The sequence below is a fragment of the Vanessa atalanta genome, chromosome 11 (assembly GCF_905147765.1).
Source record: "Vanessa atalanta chromosome 11, ilVanAtal1.2, whole genome shotgun sequence".
In the NCBI taxonomy this organism is placed as follows: Eukaryota; Metazoa; Arthropoda; class Insecta; order Lepidoptera; family Nymphalidae; genus Vanessa; species Vanessa atalanta.
Window position 1 is genome coordinate 942553 of NC_061881.1, and position 20341 is coordinate 962893.

General features: G+C 34.0%; 2 protein-coding genes across 4 annotated transcripts; one reads left to right on the forward strand and one right to left on the reverse strand.

Annotated features, from left to right (window-relative positions):
• Nucleotides 1-367: 367 nt before the first annotated feature.
• Nucleotides 368-11067, reverse strand: LOC125067278 (peptidyl-prolyl cis-trans isomerase 8). 2 transcript variants are annotated; one of them, XM_047675770.1, is made up of 19 exons: nucleotides 10717-11067; nucleotides 10446-10551; nucleotides 9509-9596; nucleotides 8272-8301; nucleotides 8052-8191; nucleotides 7674-7779; nucleotides 7297-7473; nucleotides 6865-6937; nucleotides 6038-6133; nucleotides 5663-5726; nucleotides 4867-4935; nucleotides 4676-4741; nucleotides 4477-4540; nucleotides 3880-4050; nucleotides 3310-3744; nucleotides 2893-2962; nucleotides 2078-2168; nucleotides 1427-1505; nucleotides 368-1330 (listed from the first exon to the last, which is right to left on the reverse strand). In XM_047675770.1, the coding sequence occupies exons 1-19, from the start codon at nucleotides 10909-10911 to the stop codon at nucleotides 1225-1227; spliced, it is 2226 nt and encodes a 741-aa protein (XP_047531726.1). In that variant the 5' UTR covers nucleotides 10912-11067; the 3' UTR covers nucleotides 368-1224. The 2 variants fall into 2 exon arrangements, with proteins under 2 accessions (XP_047531726.1, XP_047531725.1); XM_047675769.1 differs by having other exon boundaries at nucleotides 3310-3747.
• Nucleotides 11068-11369: 302 nt separating this feature from the next.
• Nucleotides 11370-17838, forward strand: LOC125067389 (heterogeneous nuclear ribonucleoprotein H2-like). 2 transcript variants are annotated; one of them, XM_047675953.1, is made up of 8 exons: nucleotides 11370-11645; nucleotides 11838-11966; nucleotides 12108-12272; nucleotides 12564-12702; nucleotides 14992-15164; nucleotides 15629-15783; nucleotides 16164-16271; nucleotides 16998-17838. In XM_047675953.1, the coding sequence occupies exons 1-8, from the start codon at nucleotides 11528-11530 to the stop codon at nucleotides 17103-17105; spliced, it is 1095 nt and encodes a 364-aa protein (XP_047531909.1). In that variant the 5' UTR covers nucleotides 11370-11527; the 3' UTR covers nucleotides 17106-17838. The 2 variants fall into 2 exon arrangements, with proteins under 2 accessions (XP_047531909.1, XP_047531910.1); XM_047675954.1 differs by having other exon boundaries at nucleotides 15647-15783.
• The last annotated feature ends 2503 nt before the right edge of the window (nucleotides 17839-20341 follow it).

A 20341-nucleotide genomic window follows, 5' to 3' on the forward strand; every position in this document is an offset into this window, starting at 1 on the left:
GACTTACAGATGAATTATATATAAATAAAGATATAGTGTGTTCATTTTCTAGAAATATTATTTTTAATTATTTATGACGTAAATGTGATGAGCATTGCGCTGAGATATGATGAGGAGAGGAGAGGATAGAGAAAACGGTTTTAAAAAAATATTTTAATTGCAATCTTGTTAGCGGGATAATTGCTTGAGAACAGAAAATACATAGTTGATATTTAATACAAGTTACATTGTATTACTAATAATAAATTTGAATATTTAATATTTATTGACGTAGCTTTTGCCAATGAGTGTTTCAGGATTTAAAGTTTTAGTCTGCTGATTTTAAAATTTCTAAAACCATAATTAGTATAATAAAAATAATAAAAAGCCCATTGAAAATTACCCTCTTACTAATAAACGTTGGATATTGGTGTATAGTTACATCTTTTTCTTTAAATGTTAAATTACCGATGCCAGAATGAGATGATTCCTCGTGCAACTATATACCCCCCCCCCCAATTTATTAGTAAGAGCGTAAATATTTATTGACTAAAATAAAAATCCAACATAATGTAAGTCTATTCATAAGGTTATATTCCCTTAAAACACAAAGGTATCTTATATCATACAAATTAAAAATAAAACTAATGCGAAATCGAATTCGTCGAAGGTCCTATTATGTATATAAAACTACGTCATATTCTTGTGTCCTAATTTAATAATCAAAAGTGTAGAAACAGCACTGATTAAAGAGAAAAACATTGTAAATCCATTTTTATATGAAAAAAAAAACTTTTGCTTAAACTCCTTACTTCAGTATAACAATCGTAATTTATACACGTTAGGAAATTTACAATTCGGTCAATTTTACTACCCAATGTAAGAACAATTTTCTAATTCCATGGAATTTAAGAGTCGTTTCTGAATATTGAATAATTATGAATAGTAAGAACAAAATTACAATTATAGATTAAATTATCTATTTGTTTATCAATCGGCCGTTATATTATTAAGAAAAAAATGTAGTCAACGTAAAGGTACTCGCACACATTATTTCATTATGTAATCGAATTCAAACCAATTTATACACATCACCGCTCGTAATATAAGGTTCGTTAATATGAGACACTTCATTGGAAACGACATTTTTTATTTATTATTATAAAAAATGAAATATTTTTGAATGTGCAAGTGTATGAATCGGTTTAAAATTGAACCATCGATGTGTAATGTAATGGCAACGCATTAGTCGGACGAGCCGGAGCGGCGGGCGCGCCTCGCGCGGGGGCTGCGCGGGCTGCGGGGGCTGCGGGGGCTGCGGGGGCTGCGCGAGCGGCGCGGCCGGGCCCCTCTGCGGATATTAGGGTTACATTAAGTCGAGTTTAAAGGTAATTGTTTTAGTTATTTATAATAAAAAATCTAAATGATATTTCAGTAAGCACGGTACCTGCTCCGACTGCGGTGCCGCTTGTCTCGGTCGTCCAAGTCCGAGGACGAGCTCGACGAACGACGCTTCTTCTTAGTCTCTGTACGTTCAATTATTTACTAATTATATATTTGTAATTATCACCTCTGCAATCGCATTAATATCTGCATTTACACGAGTAGCCAAGATCACATGGAGGTTTCGAATCAAAGGCATTTACGAAAACCACCAAAATACCACATTTACATTGTCCATGAAATTTTTGTAAGACGAACAATACTTAGCTTGTAGTGGTAAATTTGTTGAGAATGAGAGTTCCGACTAAAACATCCGTATTGATGTAATATTTTCAAACCTAGCTGTATTTAACTACATGACAATGATGCCTACATTAAAAATAACCCTCTAAATGTCACTTAAGTTTTTGTGGAACTGAGCGAACAAGTATTGAACAGTTAACACAGAAATTTGCTATAGTAGACTTCTTTGACATTTAACTAAAGCCGACGAAGAAACAAAATCAATATTAAATTATAATTTTTGTGCAAATAAGGCATTTTTAGATATTTAAGATTGTCATGTTCGGACAATAGATAGCACCGTGTGAGAGCACGGCACACTATGGAAATTCCTTTCGATGTTCAATATCCGGTAGACACCATAAGATATTACCTGAGGCTTTACTCTCCCGCTCGCGTTGCCTCGACTTGATGAGACGGACTATCTCCATCAGCTCCTTGCGAGCCTCGTTCCTTTCTTCCTCCTGTGAAATAAAACGAAAATCAACAACACATACTACATTCCAGTGGACTCTTACTAGTTTTCCATTGTCTCTCTCGATTTAATTAAATATATAAAGGTCTTTTCGAAAGTATCTACCGGAAATATCTTGTATTCGACACTGTTTTAAGTATCCGAGCCACTGTAGAGTATCTTGGAAGTTCTTAAACAAATGCGTTGGATATCATATATTTCCCACTATTTTTAATGTCATTAAAGTATGCGGACCGGCAAATGGGCCTTCTGGTGGTAAGTGTTCACCACTGCCCATAGACATTATTACTGTAAGAAATATTATTCATTTATTGTATCACCAGCATTAGGCATAAAGATGTCATGTCCCTCGTGCCTGTAGTTACACGGGCTCATTCATCATTCAAGCCGGAACACGGTACTAAGTTTTGCGATAGAATATCTGATGAGTGGTTGGTACCTACCAAGACAAACTTGCCCAAAGCCCTACAACAAAACTGTTATTAGTTATCTGAAAATATTAAACTGAATGAAATTGACAAGATTTCAAACTTCAATAAATAATTCCTAAAGCTACAGAATATATTCAAATGAGTCGAACTAAAGGTATGTTCGATAAGCTTATGTTAACCGCTCTAAAATTACCCACTGTTGGGCTTACGCATCTTCTCTTTATTAACATATCTTGTGACCTGTAGTTGCTTTCGATAATAATTGTCAAAAGTAAACTTTACCTTTTTCTTTTCTTCGTCCGTAGACTTGTGATCCGACGATTGTTTGCGTTCAGGAGTTGGTGATTTTGATCTGAACAAAAAGGCGGAAAATAGGTAACGTTTATAATGTTTTGTTTTTTAAATGTTTTGATGTAGATTCTCAAAAAGACGAATTTGAAGTTTTGATAGTTTTAGGTTAGGAATATTGTCAAATCTATTCTTCAATACTGTTTGATTGTAGCAGTACAATAAAAATACAAATTAAAGAGGAATATTATACTATTTAATGATTCAGTTTAAGTATCATTGTTAGGTTTTCATTAACCTGAAACTAGTATCCATAAAAAAATCAATGTTTTTATATCTAAATTCCGAAAGATCAAAGATACTTTAGAATTTAGTTATTGTTAAACAATACAATCGCACAAGCACACTTACCTATCCTTAACATTCGCCGAGTTAGTCTTCCTGTCCTTATCATTCTTCTTCTTGTCATCTCTATTCCTATCTTTCTCCCTCGACTTCTCCCTCCTATCGTCCTTCTCCCTCTTATCGCTCCTCTCCTTGGACCAATATCTCTCCCTAGACCTATCGCGCTTATCGTCTCTGGACTTTTGCCTTTCCAGAGGCACCTCTTTAAGATTGTCTCTCGAAACATCGGTGCGATCCCTGCGTTCCTTGTTTCGTTCCCTTTCGCTCGACTTTCTCTCGTCGTCGGGTTGACGCCTATCCTCTTTATATACGTGCTGTTTATTCGAGTTCTTGGTCTTGTCGTCGTGTTCCGAGTACTTCTGCTCCCTCTCGTTTCTGTGCTTGTCACGCAATTGCTTCTCCTCTCTGTGTCTATCGTATCTCTCGGGACGTTCTTCTTTCCTACTACAAAAAGGTACAGTTTCAAACTACGCTACGTAATCAATTTTAGGATACGACAGAAAGCCAACCTTAGAGTAGACGACTATCACTCAATAATGTACGTAATGGATACAATAAAAGCAACTTTCTAGTCACCTGGCGGGCCTGTTCTTGGTGAAGGTGCTGCGCAGCAGGCTGAAGGGGTCGTACTCCCCGGGGGGGCCCGCGGGGGCGGCGGGGGCGGGCGCGCCGGGCGGCGGCACGGCGGCCACGGCCGACTGCGGGCCGCGCCGCGGGGAGCGCGCCTCGCCGCGCCACTCGTCGTGCCTGGCGCATGCGCGGGTGTCACACTCGGTGGAAAACACTCCGTGAACACGACAAGTGAGTCGAGCTCGTTTCGGACTCCAAACAGAGCGAAGAAAAGTCCTCGGGGCTAGGTACTCGTGACGTAATATCATGTAGATGATAATAAAGCGTGGAGCTAATACTCGTCGACTTTTAGGTAGGATATTTTTATATAATTGTATTTAAATAACATCACTTTATATTGCATATTTTGAAATAGTTGAGTTTTAACTAGTGAGTTTCTTGCCTATTCTTGTCGGTTGAACCTAACGTTTAACGTTTAATTCAGTAGTGTAATATGACAATTCAAAAAGGACCGTTGAAGCCTACTTATATAAAGTATATTTTGATTTGGAGTGTGGAAAGTGTGATGTGCCTACTATGTGCAGTGGCAGTGTGCCGACTCACCGCTTGGGGTTGACTCCGAGCGCCCGCGCCAGCAGCTCGGCGCGCTCCGAGCCCGCCACGCGATCTGCTCACGAACGAACGATTTCAAAAGGTGCACGTAAGGCCGATCACTCGCTTAAATAACGATCGTTAATATTTTACGTACTCAATGTTTTGGAATTAAAAAAAAGCAAATATTATTATGCAAAGCTATGAATACCGTCATGTTCTATATCCTCTTCGAAGTCCAACGCGTTGTAATCTATCTTCTCGTGACGAGATTGATCTGGAACGAAGTAATATTTAATTTACGACAGCACTCTTAATTTACAATTGAGATTCCAGTTTAGTCTTTGGAATCAAAATCTCAGTAAAAGTCCAGCCATATAAAAATCTCTGTATGATACATACCTAAAGTTGAATCACATTCTCCCTCCTCTTTCTCCCGCGGTCTCTCAGGAGTGCCCTCTTCTCCTTCTTCTATCAAAAAAAGTTACAATTATAGAAAAAATCTCCAAGATTACATACTACAAGACATTGGAGTTACACTGGTTAAGATGGTGTCAATTTACTTTCTCCTTCCTTAGTAATCACGTAAAGCCTCTATTCTGATCTCTTTCCGCGAGTGTCGTATTGACAAATTTTTGGCAACATTTGGAAATGTTACGAATATTTTTAAAAATATTGTTTTGTTTTTTAATATATTTTTTTATTTTCCTATTCAAAAAAATAACCTGTTGTAAAAAGTCTGAACATGCTAAATTAAATTTCATTTTATTGGTAGATTATAGGTGAATTCACAATGTTGTAGGTCATCGTGAATTAAGTATAAATGGAGAAATTATAATGCTCACTCGGACATTATCATATATGAATGAAAATCAGTAGAATTGATGATTATTATTTGTATCTGAGACGGCAGATAATATAATATATTCATAAAATTGTTGATACTTCAAAAAACTAAAAGTCGACAATTGGTAACATTCGCTCTGTATGATTCCTTAAAACCAAAATTTTAGTCGTAAAAGAATTATTTTATTTGCTGTCCCACTTGCACTTGTTGGAACTATACAATACTATAGTTTCCGATGTTTGCCTATACACATTATTCTGAAGTACTTTAAGTAAATTTAAATATTCGAGTATTTTTAAAGAGTTATGTTAATAACGTACTGTGTTTAAATTAAATAGTGATCGGACTTACTGCTGTGATGCTGCACGGCCACTTTGCTCTTTGGTCTCTCGAGTTCTATAGGCCTGCGTTCAATCTGTTACAACATTAAATTAATATTTATCTACATTACTGCTTATATATTTTGGTGCTCACTTGTATCTGATTTATTCGAGATCATTTTGTTTTTTTTTTTTTTTAATTGTTTACATGAACATGAAATTTACGCTCGTCACACGGCAAAGGCCTAAATTTAAGGCGGTTAATATTATTATTAAACTTAATACTGCTCATATACTAAAACCTCCGGTTTGCGCTACATGTTCTGCTAAAAGTTTCATGTGCATTAAGTAGACACGTTTATCAGTAAAGTTGAACACTTAAAGCGGTAACATGGTGCGTCCTCACCTCGACGTGCTGCAGCTTGACGATGCGGCGCTGCGCCTGGCGCCAGTGCGGCGGCGTGGCCGAGCGCGAGCGCGAGCGGGACGGCGTGCGGTAGCGCTGCCACGCAAATCACGTATTTAATACTCATCCCACGCGGGCCAAGAGGGGCGATTCGAGCGCGCGCATTCAGAATGAGATCCGACCTTTCGGGACTGAGGCCCGCTTGACGTGACGCTCGCTCTTCATCAACGACCACTGGGTAACGTCTCACGGACGAAAACACGACTCAAATGTGGCGCCGACCGACTATACCATCAACTTACGACATTAATACTTCACTGCTCAGTGTATACAGAGTCGGTTTTTTTTTGTAAGTATAATTTGTTTTTATTGTTAACAGATATTGTATAATTATACAAAATATTATACTTGGCTTACCTACATTGTTCTTTGTGCGTGGTTCGGGAAAATGGGTAAGAGCTTTTACATACTTTTATAAATTTAAAGAGGTTTTCATAGGAAGAACAGTACACCAATGTAACATTTTAACCAACTTCAAAAAAGAAGGTTATTTCAATATATATTTCTATCATATTATTGGAATTTCGCATAATTATATATATTTATCATGTAGGTGTATGTATGTATGTAGATCCTCTACACCCGACATCGCAGTCAGTTACATTAACCACTAGACCAACGGCGTATTCAAAAATAAATCATATACGTAAAAAAATATTTCAAGTATAAAACTACTCCATATATTCATTTGTTGCCCGTGGATTATAGTCACTTTAAATTATAACATTTATTTGTTTGAAGATAGGTTAGTAAATTGGCCTACTCACAAATACTCCACGACCTTTTATGATTCTCCCACTGCGGGTGTACGAGTGACGTTCCCTTTCACGATAATGCATCCTACAAATAAAAAAGCTACAATTAAAATACAGACCTTTAAAACTATTTACATGATTTTGTATGATATTGTACAATAAATTAAACAAAATAGTTAAAATAATGTTCAAAAAATGCAATATTAAAATTTTCACCATACTTTATCAAGTTACATCAAAAATTGACTGAAGCTGTAAATAAATTATAATATTTAATTACGTTACTTCTGTGACTTTTTTCAATATAGGAATAGTTTTCCTCTTTTAAAGAGAAAACTATTAATTATAGAGAATTTAAATGGATATAAAATACTCAACACAATTAGGAACTCAGTTGCTCAATGTAACTTACTGTATAAATTTAAAAATAATTGCTAAACATACCTTTCTCGGTCCCTCCTGGCGTCATTCCTATTATCTCTGTCTTGATCACGACCGCCTCTCATGAGAAACCTGTTAGTTGGTACTTCAGGTATCTCCCTCGGGTCTATCTTAGATGTTGTGACCAGGGGATGAGACGGTGCTTCGGGGACCTCTTCGTCGGCTGAACGGTCTGAATGGCTGGTGATAAAATTATTTTAAATATTAATTCAACTGAAATTATTATTAAATACGGTACTGGTTATTTAAAAGCCTACAAAACTTAGTGTATAATGCTCTGAATTGGAGATAAATGTATCTAAAGGCTAAGTTTTCTGATATACAACAGAGTAAAACTAGTAAAATGAAATGGAATGAAAAATTGAATAGCAATTAAATACCGCCTCTTCTTCTTATCCTTCTTCTTCTTCCTATCTTTCTTGTGGGACTGGTCCGATTCCTCCCCACTCTCCTTCTCTTTTTCCTTTTCTTGCTTACGCTTCTTGCCTGTGAAAATGTGATAAAATAACGATCATTGTAATAGATATCATTTATAATAAATTATGATTATTTTAATTTACATGACTTTTTGAAATGTACAAATAAACTCTACTGATTAAAAAAATAGGTGTCACGAATAATTGTAACGTCATAATATAAAATAGCCTTGTGACGTCACATACGATTTTTAGGCACTAATATTTGATCTGATGCTTTAATTATTGCGAAGAATATAAATAACAGAAAAATCTGCACGGGGCGGAGAGTATCGGACTGACCGGGCTTGAGTCGCACGAGCTGGCCGCAGTTGGCGACGACGACGTCCTGCAGCGGGCGCGCGTTGCGGTCCACGGCCAGCGCCTCCAGCTGGCGCACCAGCGCCGCGCCGCCCGCCACGTGCCCGAACACTACGTGCACACTGACACACACGCGACACATTCACCACACATTGTAAACGTAAACAATTAAAATGATAGTTATTAGTAGATATTAACTCACTTGTCGAGATGGGGCGCCGGCTGTGTTGTTCTACAACACACAGAACACAACAAGAATGATAGCGCGCCGCTCCCTGCGTCGGCCGCGTTCTACGCAACAACGGACACGTCACACTGGCGGTGGATGACTTCGAGCACACATTCGTTATAACGACAAGAGCGACTCTGCTGTACGCGATCAGAATATTGCTATCTCCTTCTCACATGAGGTCAGAACTTCTTGGTTCAAAAGATTACATACAGCAGAATCGGTGTGGCCTAACGATTATCATAGTGTATCGTAGTTACAAGTCATAATTAATACACAAATTAAGTTTTCATTATGATGCCACATACCATCATTTAACTAAAAGTATTTACTTGATAATAGTATGATGAACGAGGCAGTGATCCAGTGAGCCAGTGTTCACTTTGAAGAAGTACATTCAATAAAATAGTACTTACATACCAATTGTAACAAAGATTCTTTATTTCAAAATATTAAAAGTTTTCTTTTTAGGTAAGTTTATAGGTTGCTAGCAAAATATTTGCAATAATCAATGTACTTGAAATTCCAAATTAAACATAACATTTTATGGAAAACAGGTAGAAAATGTTTATTTGGATTTTTTTTTTTTCTATGCTTATTTCCATTTTTATAATTGATAACTCTAAATAGTTCTATAAATATAGTACAACTTCATGTAATTCTACAAATTTCAGCATAACTTAGTCACTCCACTTTCATTTTTGCATGTACTTCACACAATTTTTTCGTCAAATGACAAGTTGAGTGCCGTCCAAGTGCTCTTTGGCTATTGTTTATAAGTTCAGAATAATGTCTGTATTCAACAAAGTGCACTTTATTCGCCATACTAATGCAGAATATTAAAGTAAATCAAAATGATTAAACAAGAACCATTATTAGGAACATTCATCAATATATTTTGGCAAAATTAAAACCTGCATCCATCAGATATTTGTTTTAAATAAAAGGTTAAAAAAGGTGCCAATCAAATCTGGGACAGCACAAGTGAATTTCAAATGCTTAATTTATGTTGATAATTACCTTAAAATTTTTGGTGAAGGAAAACTTCATGAGGAAACATGTGCATCCAACACACTTTAGAGCAGTGTGGTGGGTCATATTTAAATGCAGTTACTAAACTTTAAATCATAATGAATAATAAATTCCTGCTTTATTCTTGGATCTTTATAAAATATTAACAATTCCTTACCCTCTATCGTGCATAACTTACATAAAGAACTGTGAACCATTTGTGTCCTTGCCCCTGTTAGCCATGGACAGCAAATATGGTCTATCATGTTGGAGCTCAAAAGTTTCATCTGAAATTCATTTCATTATAATCATTATCATTCACAAGTAAATTTCTTCTTTATATACATAATAAATATATTGTTTCCCTGTCTGTTACAATTATACATTTATATAAAAAAGCTGGAGTTTAGCACAAAATTCTGAAAAACTATTACTACTACAAGTATGATTCAAATTATTATTATTCTATATTTTATGATTTACATATAATTTATAAATAATTTCAAAGTGGTCCTTATGAGAAATAATATGGCAAACTCTCAGATTAGAAAACAAAAGGCAGATGGAATGTGCCTTACACTACGAATCAATATAATAAAATTAATATAATCTGTAAACTAAATTGATTGCAGGACAAAGGTTGAGTTGGTATTGCTATTTCAATTACCAAATATAATTTGAGATGAGCTGAATGTGGATTGAACTTGAAACCTTAACTTACTGTGATGTAAATTAAATTATATTCTTCTTCTCCAATGTTACATAATATTTTGCTTCTCCATACAAACTCTAAAAGCTGATCTATTTTTTAGTAGTACTACCATTCAATTTTTTAGTAGTACTAGTATCCAAGTTTGGTTCAAGCTGCCGAAATTCAGTTAAACCAAACATAAATTTAATTTCAGCCCATCCCTAATGATAATTGTTTATACGAGTTTTTCAACTTGAGTATATTTGTGCTTTATTTACTTCTTTTTTATATATTATTTACTAGCTGAATCAAAAATTTTAAAACTTTACTATAGCACAAAAGGCGTCACCCTATTTTATTCGCTTCAAAGGTAAGAAAAGTAACTTATGTCCTTTTCTGGGACTAAAGTATATGCATACATGCATGCAAATATCTATGTCAATACCTTCAAACGTCCCTCCATAAATTGATTCACCACCAGTTCCGTTGGCATGAGTAAAGTCACCACCTTGTATCATGAAGTCTTTCACCACTCGATGAAAGACCATACCCTATGAAAAAACAGTACTATTACTTATCTAGCATTGGAGTAATTAGGGTCATACCAGTTATGTGATATTTTTTAACTGTGAATGGTGCAGTGTTCAGCACCTAGCAACCATCTAAATGACTTTCTTCAATCTTAAAACTGTTATTAGTTAGGTAAGTTTGCTAACCTTATAAGTTAAAGGTTTTCCTGTATTTTTTCCAATGCCCATGTCTCCAGCACATAGTGCACGAAAATTCTCAGCAGTTTTAGGTGCTATATCGTTAAATAACTCAAATATTATACGACCGGACGGCAAGCCACCAATCGAAATATCCATAAACACACGGTCCCTTTGGGGTTTATCATCACCGTCCACCGTCATTTTCAAAATGGTGTTTATTATAATATACAAAGTAACTCTGTTCGAATTATATAGTTCTTTTTATATGTAGGAGAAATTGAGAACGCAAATATTTTAAAACATCACACAAACATTGAAATCTACATTAAACAAATTAATGTAATAAACCGATGCTAGATTCTGAATTGTAAAACCAAATACAGATTATAGAAATAAAAAAAAACAATCTTGACATTTCACAGCGAATTAATAACTAAATGTTTTCTATTCTGAGAAATAAATATTATAAATAATTATTTAAAATATATATATTGGAACGAGTAGCAATTCGTTTTTAAAGATATTATTTTTAAAAACTTTTTGTTAAAATAATGATATGGAATGTGCTTTATTTTGCTATTTATTAGGCTGCATAGTGTAAGACCTGAGATAGGTAGATACAGCTTCTAATAAGAGAAAAGGATAAAAGCGGGCCAAAAGAGACGTCACAAAATTCACGACGCCGAAAGTAAATTTTATCTATTTATAACTTGTGGAATGCTAATTGCCTCTAGTTATTAGCAGCTGTAATAGTTTGTTTTTGTTCTCTTTATCATAAATTCAAATTACACAAGAATTTGCTGTCCCATATCTCAAAATGTTGGGTTCGGGTGACGGTAGCCACATTATCAAACTACGGGGTTTGCCTTTCTCTACGACAATTGAAGATGTCCTCGATTTTTTAAACGGCGTAAATGTTTTGAATGAAAAGGATGGTAATTACGAATTTCATATATTTTTAATTTGATTTAAAGTAATTATTATAATTCATAAGTTATGGCGGCACGACAAGCAATCGATTCCTTTTTGTTTGCTTTCTATTTTGACGTTAGAAGAAACTTTTTGTATATACTTATTTTAAGTAAAAGAAGATACAATTATATCAGCTTTTTTCTTGTTTTTGTTAGGTGTTCACTTGACTGAAGTACGTCCTGGAAGGCCATCCGGAGAATGTTTTGTTGAAGTGCAAAGTCAAGAAGACGTAGAGGAGGCTCTGAAAAAAGACAAGGAAAACATGGGGAAAAGATACATTGAAGGTAAGAGAACTTTTCTTAATTTTTATAATATTTTTATTTGCTGCATTTTCTTTAGTTGTTCATTCCAAATGATAGCTTTGAATAATTTTTTGGTCAATTGCAGTTTGCTATTTTTTAACAGTAACATATCTTTTGTTTCAGTATTTTCTACTGACCGCCAAGACATGGAATGGGCTTTAAACGCTATGCGTCAAAGTGAAAATGGCTTTGATAGTATACCCAATGTCACCGATGATGTAGGTGTTGTCAAACTGAGAGGCTTGCCTTTCGGTTGCTCTAAAGAAGAAATTGTGCAGTTTTTTAGCGGTAATTATTGATGATTTCATCACAAGCAAGCATAAAACCTTGGGGATAAATAGCCTAGGTCTCTGTGATTAGCAAATTGTAAACAGTTTCAAAAATGAATCATCTCCCAAACAACCCAAGTTATCAATTGGATTTTAATTGCTTACAAAATCCTTTTTATTTCATTATCATTTACATTTGATAGAAGTCATACATCACTTGACATTTATATGTAGGGTCTAAATTTGAATTTCTGCCATGAGAATACATTAGCACCATGTAACTTGATTTTATCTGCTTCGGACGGGGCAGGGCTGACGGTGGCCCCTGACTGGGTGCACTTGCTCTCCGACCACACGGGGCGGGCCTCGGGCGAGGCGTTTGTATACTTCGTTGACAAGCAGAGCGCTCAAGACGCTCTCAACAGGGACAGGGAGAAAATAGGACACAGGTGGGGGGAAAGTTATTTAATTGTGGTGTGCGATGTGCGGATATTTTGCAACTTTGTTCTTTCACCATTTTAATATTAAGCTAAATATTTTAGTCAACATACAATCTATAAAATAGATATAATGACACAGAGCAACTAAAGATTATCTAAGTTTAATATGTATAAATATTACGATTTAATCTGAAATAACAACAATTCACATTTAAAGTTTATATTTTAATACGAATGAAATCAGAGTAATCAATAAAATTGAGACTGAATAATAAATCTGCTTACTAAGAGTTCATTAAATTGAATGCTAAAACAAGATAAATTTCATCAAAATTAAGTCTTTAAAAACAATTTATTTAGATCATTGGTATCTTTACAATAAAGTACTTTGAATAATATAATTTTTTTTATTGGTGGATTTAAATCAAGTATTTAATGCTTCTCTCAGTTCTTGCACTTCAAATGTCCACCACAATATTGCCTAATATCCTCACGTGAAGATCGATGCACACCACAACTTCAGTATATTGGTGTAGAGGGTTAATTATGGGCCCCTTTTTACTTGAATCTGTGGTTTATAGAATTTTATTTAATTTGAATTATTTATTTCAGTATAATATGTTATGTTATTATTTTAAGTGTAAATTTGGGTTTATAGTGCTATGGATAAGTTTTGATAGTTATAAAAAATTCCGTTATATTTTCCACTGGGTTTCATTCTATAAATCATAGTTTCCAAACCATGTAATTGAGGTGTTATGACATAGATTAAAATTTGGGATAATATAGTAAATTAAGGGCTAATAAACGATATAATTTGCATTTCTAGAATGCTGCTCCTCATGACATTTTGATATATAAATATCATAAACAAAAATGGCATTCATTTTAGTTAATTTTTTTTTTTAGTAGTTCACCAAACTCTTGTTATAGAAACAGATATTTGGCGTATTATTCAAATACTTTTTTCCATGTTACTTATTCTTTAATAATGAAAAAAAAAATGTATGGATATTTATTTTAAACTAGACAATGAAATAAGACAATGGGTATCTAAATTATAGAATTTTGTTTATGGTATTCTATAAAGTGTCACGGTTGGTAGCATCTGGGAAGGCAATCGTGATTGGTTGTTGAGTTGTCCAAGGTTTGGGCGGTCGAGGGGAGCGGGGAGAGCGGGACGGGGACCGGGGAGCGGCGGGAGAGGAAGACGGGAAGACTGCTGGACTTAGATTTATTTAATATTGACGAATCTGATATCAAAGTTAATGGTCCATCCATACGTGTCTGCCAAATGCGCCTTTCATTATGCCACTGCTTTGGATGAAAGTGTTGTTATCAGTGGTATAGCTATGCCAATGCACATAGTGCCCTTTGTTTCAGCGAGCCACAAACGTTCATTGTTTTTCGAAACTTACAAGGAGAGCCAACTAAACAAAAAAAAAACCTGATCTAAATTTCTGCACACGCGATTAAAACTATATTATAATTTTTACGGGGACAACAAATGTGGTTGTTCTTATTTTTTCTATTTTTTTCTAGTTTTCTATTAGTTCTATTTTTTTCGCGCACTGGTGACGGACATACAGACGTTTCCTTTTATCCTTTGGACGTACAGAGCCCTAAAAAGGATGAATAGTACCATGCTTAGTTATTCTAACTCCACCAGTCTCTATATTGTGTTATTTCATGATAAGTCAATATTAAACATTAGGGCTCAAAATCGAAAAGGCTACTATTAGTATGCCACTATTAGTTATATTATTTTTCAACATATTGAAAATGTCACTGACTCGAGTGTGGCAACCGGCAGGATAGGCAAGGCGTAAACCCGACGGAGTGTGAGGATGCGCCATTACGTTTAGTAGGGCAGAATTATACAAAATATGTCATTAGGAAAAACATCCATACTGGTAAAATACACCAGAGTCATCCATGAGATCCAAATGTCAAAATGATCAAATATATGTCAAAGTTGTCATATAATTAAAAGTATGTCTTCTCTCTGGTGTTAAACATTACTTAGAAACTCCTAATTGCTGTAGCCCCACGGATCAGAACCTTCGAATCAGGTTCTGATAGTTAGAATTAATAGAAAAACTGCTTTCTGGGATCTAGGATCTTGTTTCAAGATGCAAAAACAAATAGTACCGAAAATTTAACAGATGAATGATGAAATTATATTAATATCAACAATCCGTCCTTCACTAACGAATTTAAAAGTGATAATTAAATCCCCATTAACGTAATACTATTTAAGATTATCACAAAGTATTTATATCTTCCTCCCATTTCCAGATACATAGAGGTGTTCATGAGCTCCGCGGACGAGATGCGAGCGTATCGCTCGCGTATGGAGAGCGGTGGCGGATTCAAATCCTCGAGAGGCTACCGACCCACGCCCTACGATAGGAATGACAGATATGGAAGCCGTTTCGGAAACAGGGGACGGGGAAGCTCTTTCGGACGAGGTAGGCGTACAGTGCTTGTATCAGTTAAATCGTCATACTCCATCCAATGTAAAGCCTAGTCATTTTCAAGTCAATCAGGGGCCTGAATGAAACTTAGCCTTAGCCTTTTAGTAAAGTGTTAAGGCTATTAATTAAAAGGCTAATTTAAACAGTTGGCTGTGACAGCTATACTATTATCAAATTGAGTCTCTAGTCTCGTAAATCCCTTAATATTCTTTATACCTATTTGTTACTGTAAAGGCATCCAACATTCTGGACATTTGGAAAATTATATAGATGTTGTTTAATATCATCTATGCGATAGACATTTACTACAATTATTAACCTGAACTGGAAAAAATAACCACTCAAAGAATAGATATATTTTTTCTACACTTAAGTTTCTGCTATTGTTGTGACGTGTCAGTGTTGGGTGTTCGTGTAATTGTAATACATATTAATGTGATTTAAATTTCTACATACAGATCCGTCTCACGTTACAGGCGGCAGCGGTGGCGGTGGTGGTAACAGTAGTGGTGGCGGGGGTGGCTACTCTCGCGGCGGTGGTCGTCGCGGCGGCAGCTACTGCGTGCACATGCGCGGATTGCCCTTCAAGGCCACGCCGCAGGATATCGCTTACGTATGTGCACTATACCTATACTCTGTATATAACTGTATACTACGCCTGCGGCTCTTAATCTGAGGCCCACTAAACAGTAAAATATTACATAATAGATTTGTATTTACAACACACGAGCATACTGGTTATTGCAGTATGCATTTAAAAGCCCTGTACTCTATACTAGTTCTTGTGCATGTAATTACATTTGCTTGCTTGGTGGTGAAAGAATGTTAAACGTTCACGCATTTAAATGTGACGCCTCCTAATAAAAGCCTTACTACCCGTGACTAAAATGAACTTGACTTGCCGAATAGTATGATAAGATAAGAAAAAACATCCATCATTATATTTATTAAAATATTTTATATTTATATTAGATTTTCTTTTTATATTTTCAGTTTTTTAAACCTATCCGGCCGATGAATATAAACATTCTATATGATAACAGCGGTAGGCCGTCCGGTGAAGCGGACGTTGAATTCGAATGTCACGAAGACGCCATGAGAGTAAGTATATATCAATAACTATTTAGGAATTATATGTAGATGTTGTTTTAATATATTTTTTAATTATTTATAACAAAAAAAATTAAATTAAGTTTAAATTTTATTAAAAATGTATTCACCGTGAAAGAGTTGACAAGACACAGTTGCTTTAGCCATTATAATATTACTATAGATTCAGTATTGTGTAGTATTTACACAAATAGAGGGGAATATGTGTAATTCGTTTTCACTTAGAACTATTTCTTACAGTCATTCTTATATACAGAGTGGCGCCGGTGTCATGTCAGGCTGATACAATTGTCGAAAAAATAAATAAACGAATAATAAAAGCGTAAAATAATCGAACAAAAAACATTCACTTTGAAATTAAAACAAAGTAAATAACCATTTGCAAAATGAGTTGAATAACCTTTAAAAACGACAAAGTTGCTTCCCGCTCACGCGCAGCCCCCTTTGACTGCAGCCGGCATTACTTTAGGTTCATAATTTTGCGAATGAACAGTTCGGAACGACAACTTTTGATCTATTTTATATATAATTATATCTTCGATAATTATATGGATGCAGTAAATTAAAGATTTTCATTTCATTAAAAATGTCCTGTGGCTAAGATAATGATTGCATTTTTGTTGTTGGTCTTAAAACGCCATATATTATTAATATAATTTAAAGCGTTGACGTCACGGGCACATTGTATGCGTAATTTAAATATAAATTATTTTGCAGGCGATGAGACGAGACAAGAACAACATGGACCACCGCTACATTGAGCTATTCCTCAATTCATCCCCTGGAAGCAGCTTCAAGCCCACGAGAACGTTCCGAAACTATTGATCGTTTGCCTCTCATCGCCGGAAGACCAGGAAATAGAATCCGGTATCACTTGGCAAGATAAATCTACTTTTACTTTGGGAATGGTTGAATTATTCGTAAACTTTTAAAGTAAAACTATATTTGTATTTAAACCACCCATCTGTATTGAGTTTTGTTGTTATTATAAAAACAGGGTCATCTTTATACACTTAATTTGAATACTAAATTTTTTATAAGAAAATATCAATTGCACATATAATTTTCACTTTTTTCAAACACTGTAAATACACTTCTTGTAATTTCTATAGATTCGTATTTTTAACGGAAAGGTAAAAGATTACATACCAGTTTTAAGCAATAAATGATTTCAATGTGATGATATAATATTTAAAAGTACATGTGCATCGTCAAATTAAAAGTGGTTTGGATTGGAGATCCTGAAACAATATTATTGTTTGACTTGCAATGTGTATAACTTATCTTCATAGATCCGTTCACTCACGAAGGCGCTCCTTCGCGTTAAATTATCGGCGTGCATTAACTAATATGATCTAATTTGTATGTTTTTGCTGTTTTTATTCATACATTAGTCATCTCACGGACACTAAGATAATGTGTGAATTGAATATTTCCAGTGAAGGGGAAAGTATTTCAAAGGTGAATAGATCTATAGTTGATTACTGGATTCACTCGAAATTAATAAACCACCGAGAAAACTTATCACAATAAATAACTTTTTGGAAAGGCACAAATTCAGTTCTAGACCTTTCCAGGAATATTAAATTGGACAAAAAAATATATTTCATTATAAAGATATGCCGGAAACAAAATTTTTCCTCAATCTCTTAATAATATAACGATTTAAAATTATTGATCTGCAAGTACTGTTATCGGAGGTGAATTGAAATGTTCTTGATAGTTTTCATTTGTCAATTTTAAATAGCATTATTATTTATATTAATAGTGATTATTATTATAAGTATATGTACGGTCCTATTAAAAAATGTAGTGTAGTGGTTGTAAAGGTGCATGCTGTCCCTTTCTGTCTTCTGTGATTTGACATTAGGAAGGAGACAAAGCATTATGGTAAACCGTTATACAATGTTTATTAATAAGGAAAGTATATGTTGTGAAATTAAAATTTTAATATAACACGGATAGAATTTGACTTTAGATAATAAAATTTAGTCTGAAACTTAATTTGATACGACATAGTACATAATATGTTTAAGGCATTAGGCTTGAGAATTTGTTAAGTGAGAAAAATGTTGAAATATTTTCTGTAAAGCTAACTTTTGTAATTACTTAATTTAACTTTTTACAGGATTTTATAGATAGGCAAGTTGTTTGTAACATTTCTGTTTTTATTTTAACCGCGAGAGTTAGTAAAAAATTATGAGGTATGAATCTAAAAAAAGGTAGGCAATTCTTTTATATAATAAAAATTTTTGTCATTTATAAAATTAGTTAAAAAGTTGTTAATTATTATGCATTAAACAATTAAAAAATTAGACTTTGAAGATATTTCCTTTTTTTTTTGTCATAAAGTTTGATGTTCGGATACTCAAATTATATTGAAAGAGTTTTCCCGCCAAGGTATTTTTTTTTTTATTGATCGAGACAATGATCAATGAGCGTTGTGTAAAAGAATGGGGTCCAAAATTGTTTTTGTAAAAAAAAAATTACCATTTTCGATTGATTTAAATGTTTTCATGTGTAATATTTCTTTGTAATACGCACAAAGTGACCGCCGCCGCCGTTACATATATAATATTAACTATTAAGTTTTTTGAACTTTGAATTATATAAATTCGTCCGTGATTGTGAACTCAATTTTTTTTAAATATAGTTTTGTATAGTAATAACCTTAACAAATTTAATGTGTAGATGATTTCAATAGAATATGTAATCATATGTGCTCATAAACACTTGACCACATAAAAAAATATGAATATTTTTTTAACTTTGATTATAAAGAGATAGGAATGCTAAATTTGAAATTGGTTTACATTCAATCGAGGGTCGAAAATATCTATAAAATCTATTGATTCCTTGCATAGACAATATAATTTATCTCTTCAATAAAAAAATACAAGAAAACCGTACAAATTCTATTGAAATCGAAACGAGCAGGTCTTGTTTAAATATATAATTCAAATGAACTGAGTCTTTCGAATAATATAAGGCGGTGGTTGGAAATATGAAGATATTATTAAGACCGTATTACTATCATATAATAGATATAACATATGCTTGTAAGTTCTTATCGACATATTTTTAAATATGTTTAATAAACATATATATATATGTATAGTTTATTTAAATTAATGTTGTACACGAAGTGTAAACAAAGTAACATGAAAAATCTCGCTCTTTATAATGTATAATAAACGCAGGAACATATCCTACAATTCGCCAAAGGAAAATCAATTATTATTATTTTTGTTAAACAATAAAAGCGTTATTGTTATTTCAGACACACAACATATTGTAGTACATGAGTTATATACGATCGTAAAATTGTTAATGATTACATTATGATCTATATCACGAGATTGTAAACTGTCGAAAGATTGTGAATGGTGATTTAACTTACAATAAATCGAATAAAATCTCGATCTCTCGAGTCTTGTTCTTTAGTGAAATTCGCCGCTACTAATAATTTTAAGTTAAATTGTAAACATAGTAACCCAAACGATCATAATAGGCACCATTAGTTTACAATAGTGTTGCATATCGATAGTCCACTATCGATAGACTGACGATAGTTAAGGTGTTACCGATAGTATCAATCGTATCAAATCTATCGATAGTATTGTCACGTGGCAATACTATCGATAGTACTATCGATATCCTGAATAGTTTCGAGGTTAATTATCGATAGTCAAACTCGTTAGTTCTGCAACGCTGGTTGACAATGATCTATAAAATGACTTTTATAAAAGATTTTTGGGTATGAAAATTTGACTGACATTTCCATAATATTCGACTCTCGTTTTGGCGAATGTTAGTATGTATGACGTAGTTGTTAAAATAATTAAATATTTTTCGGACGTTATATTGTCATGTGTCCTTTGTTTACACGTTTGTACGCGTAATAAATACAACGACAGCTAAAACGTGTTACATATTACTGTTCTCTGGGACGTTTAGATTGTATTAGACGTAGATACTTTTTACTTTAATAAATATTGGAAAAATTTCGTGGTGTTTTATTGAGGCTTACTTTCTAGAACTTACAGCAGTTACAAGTATGG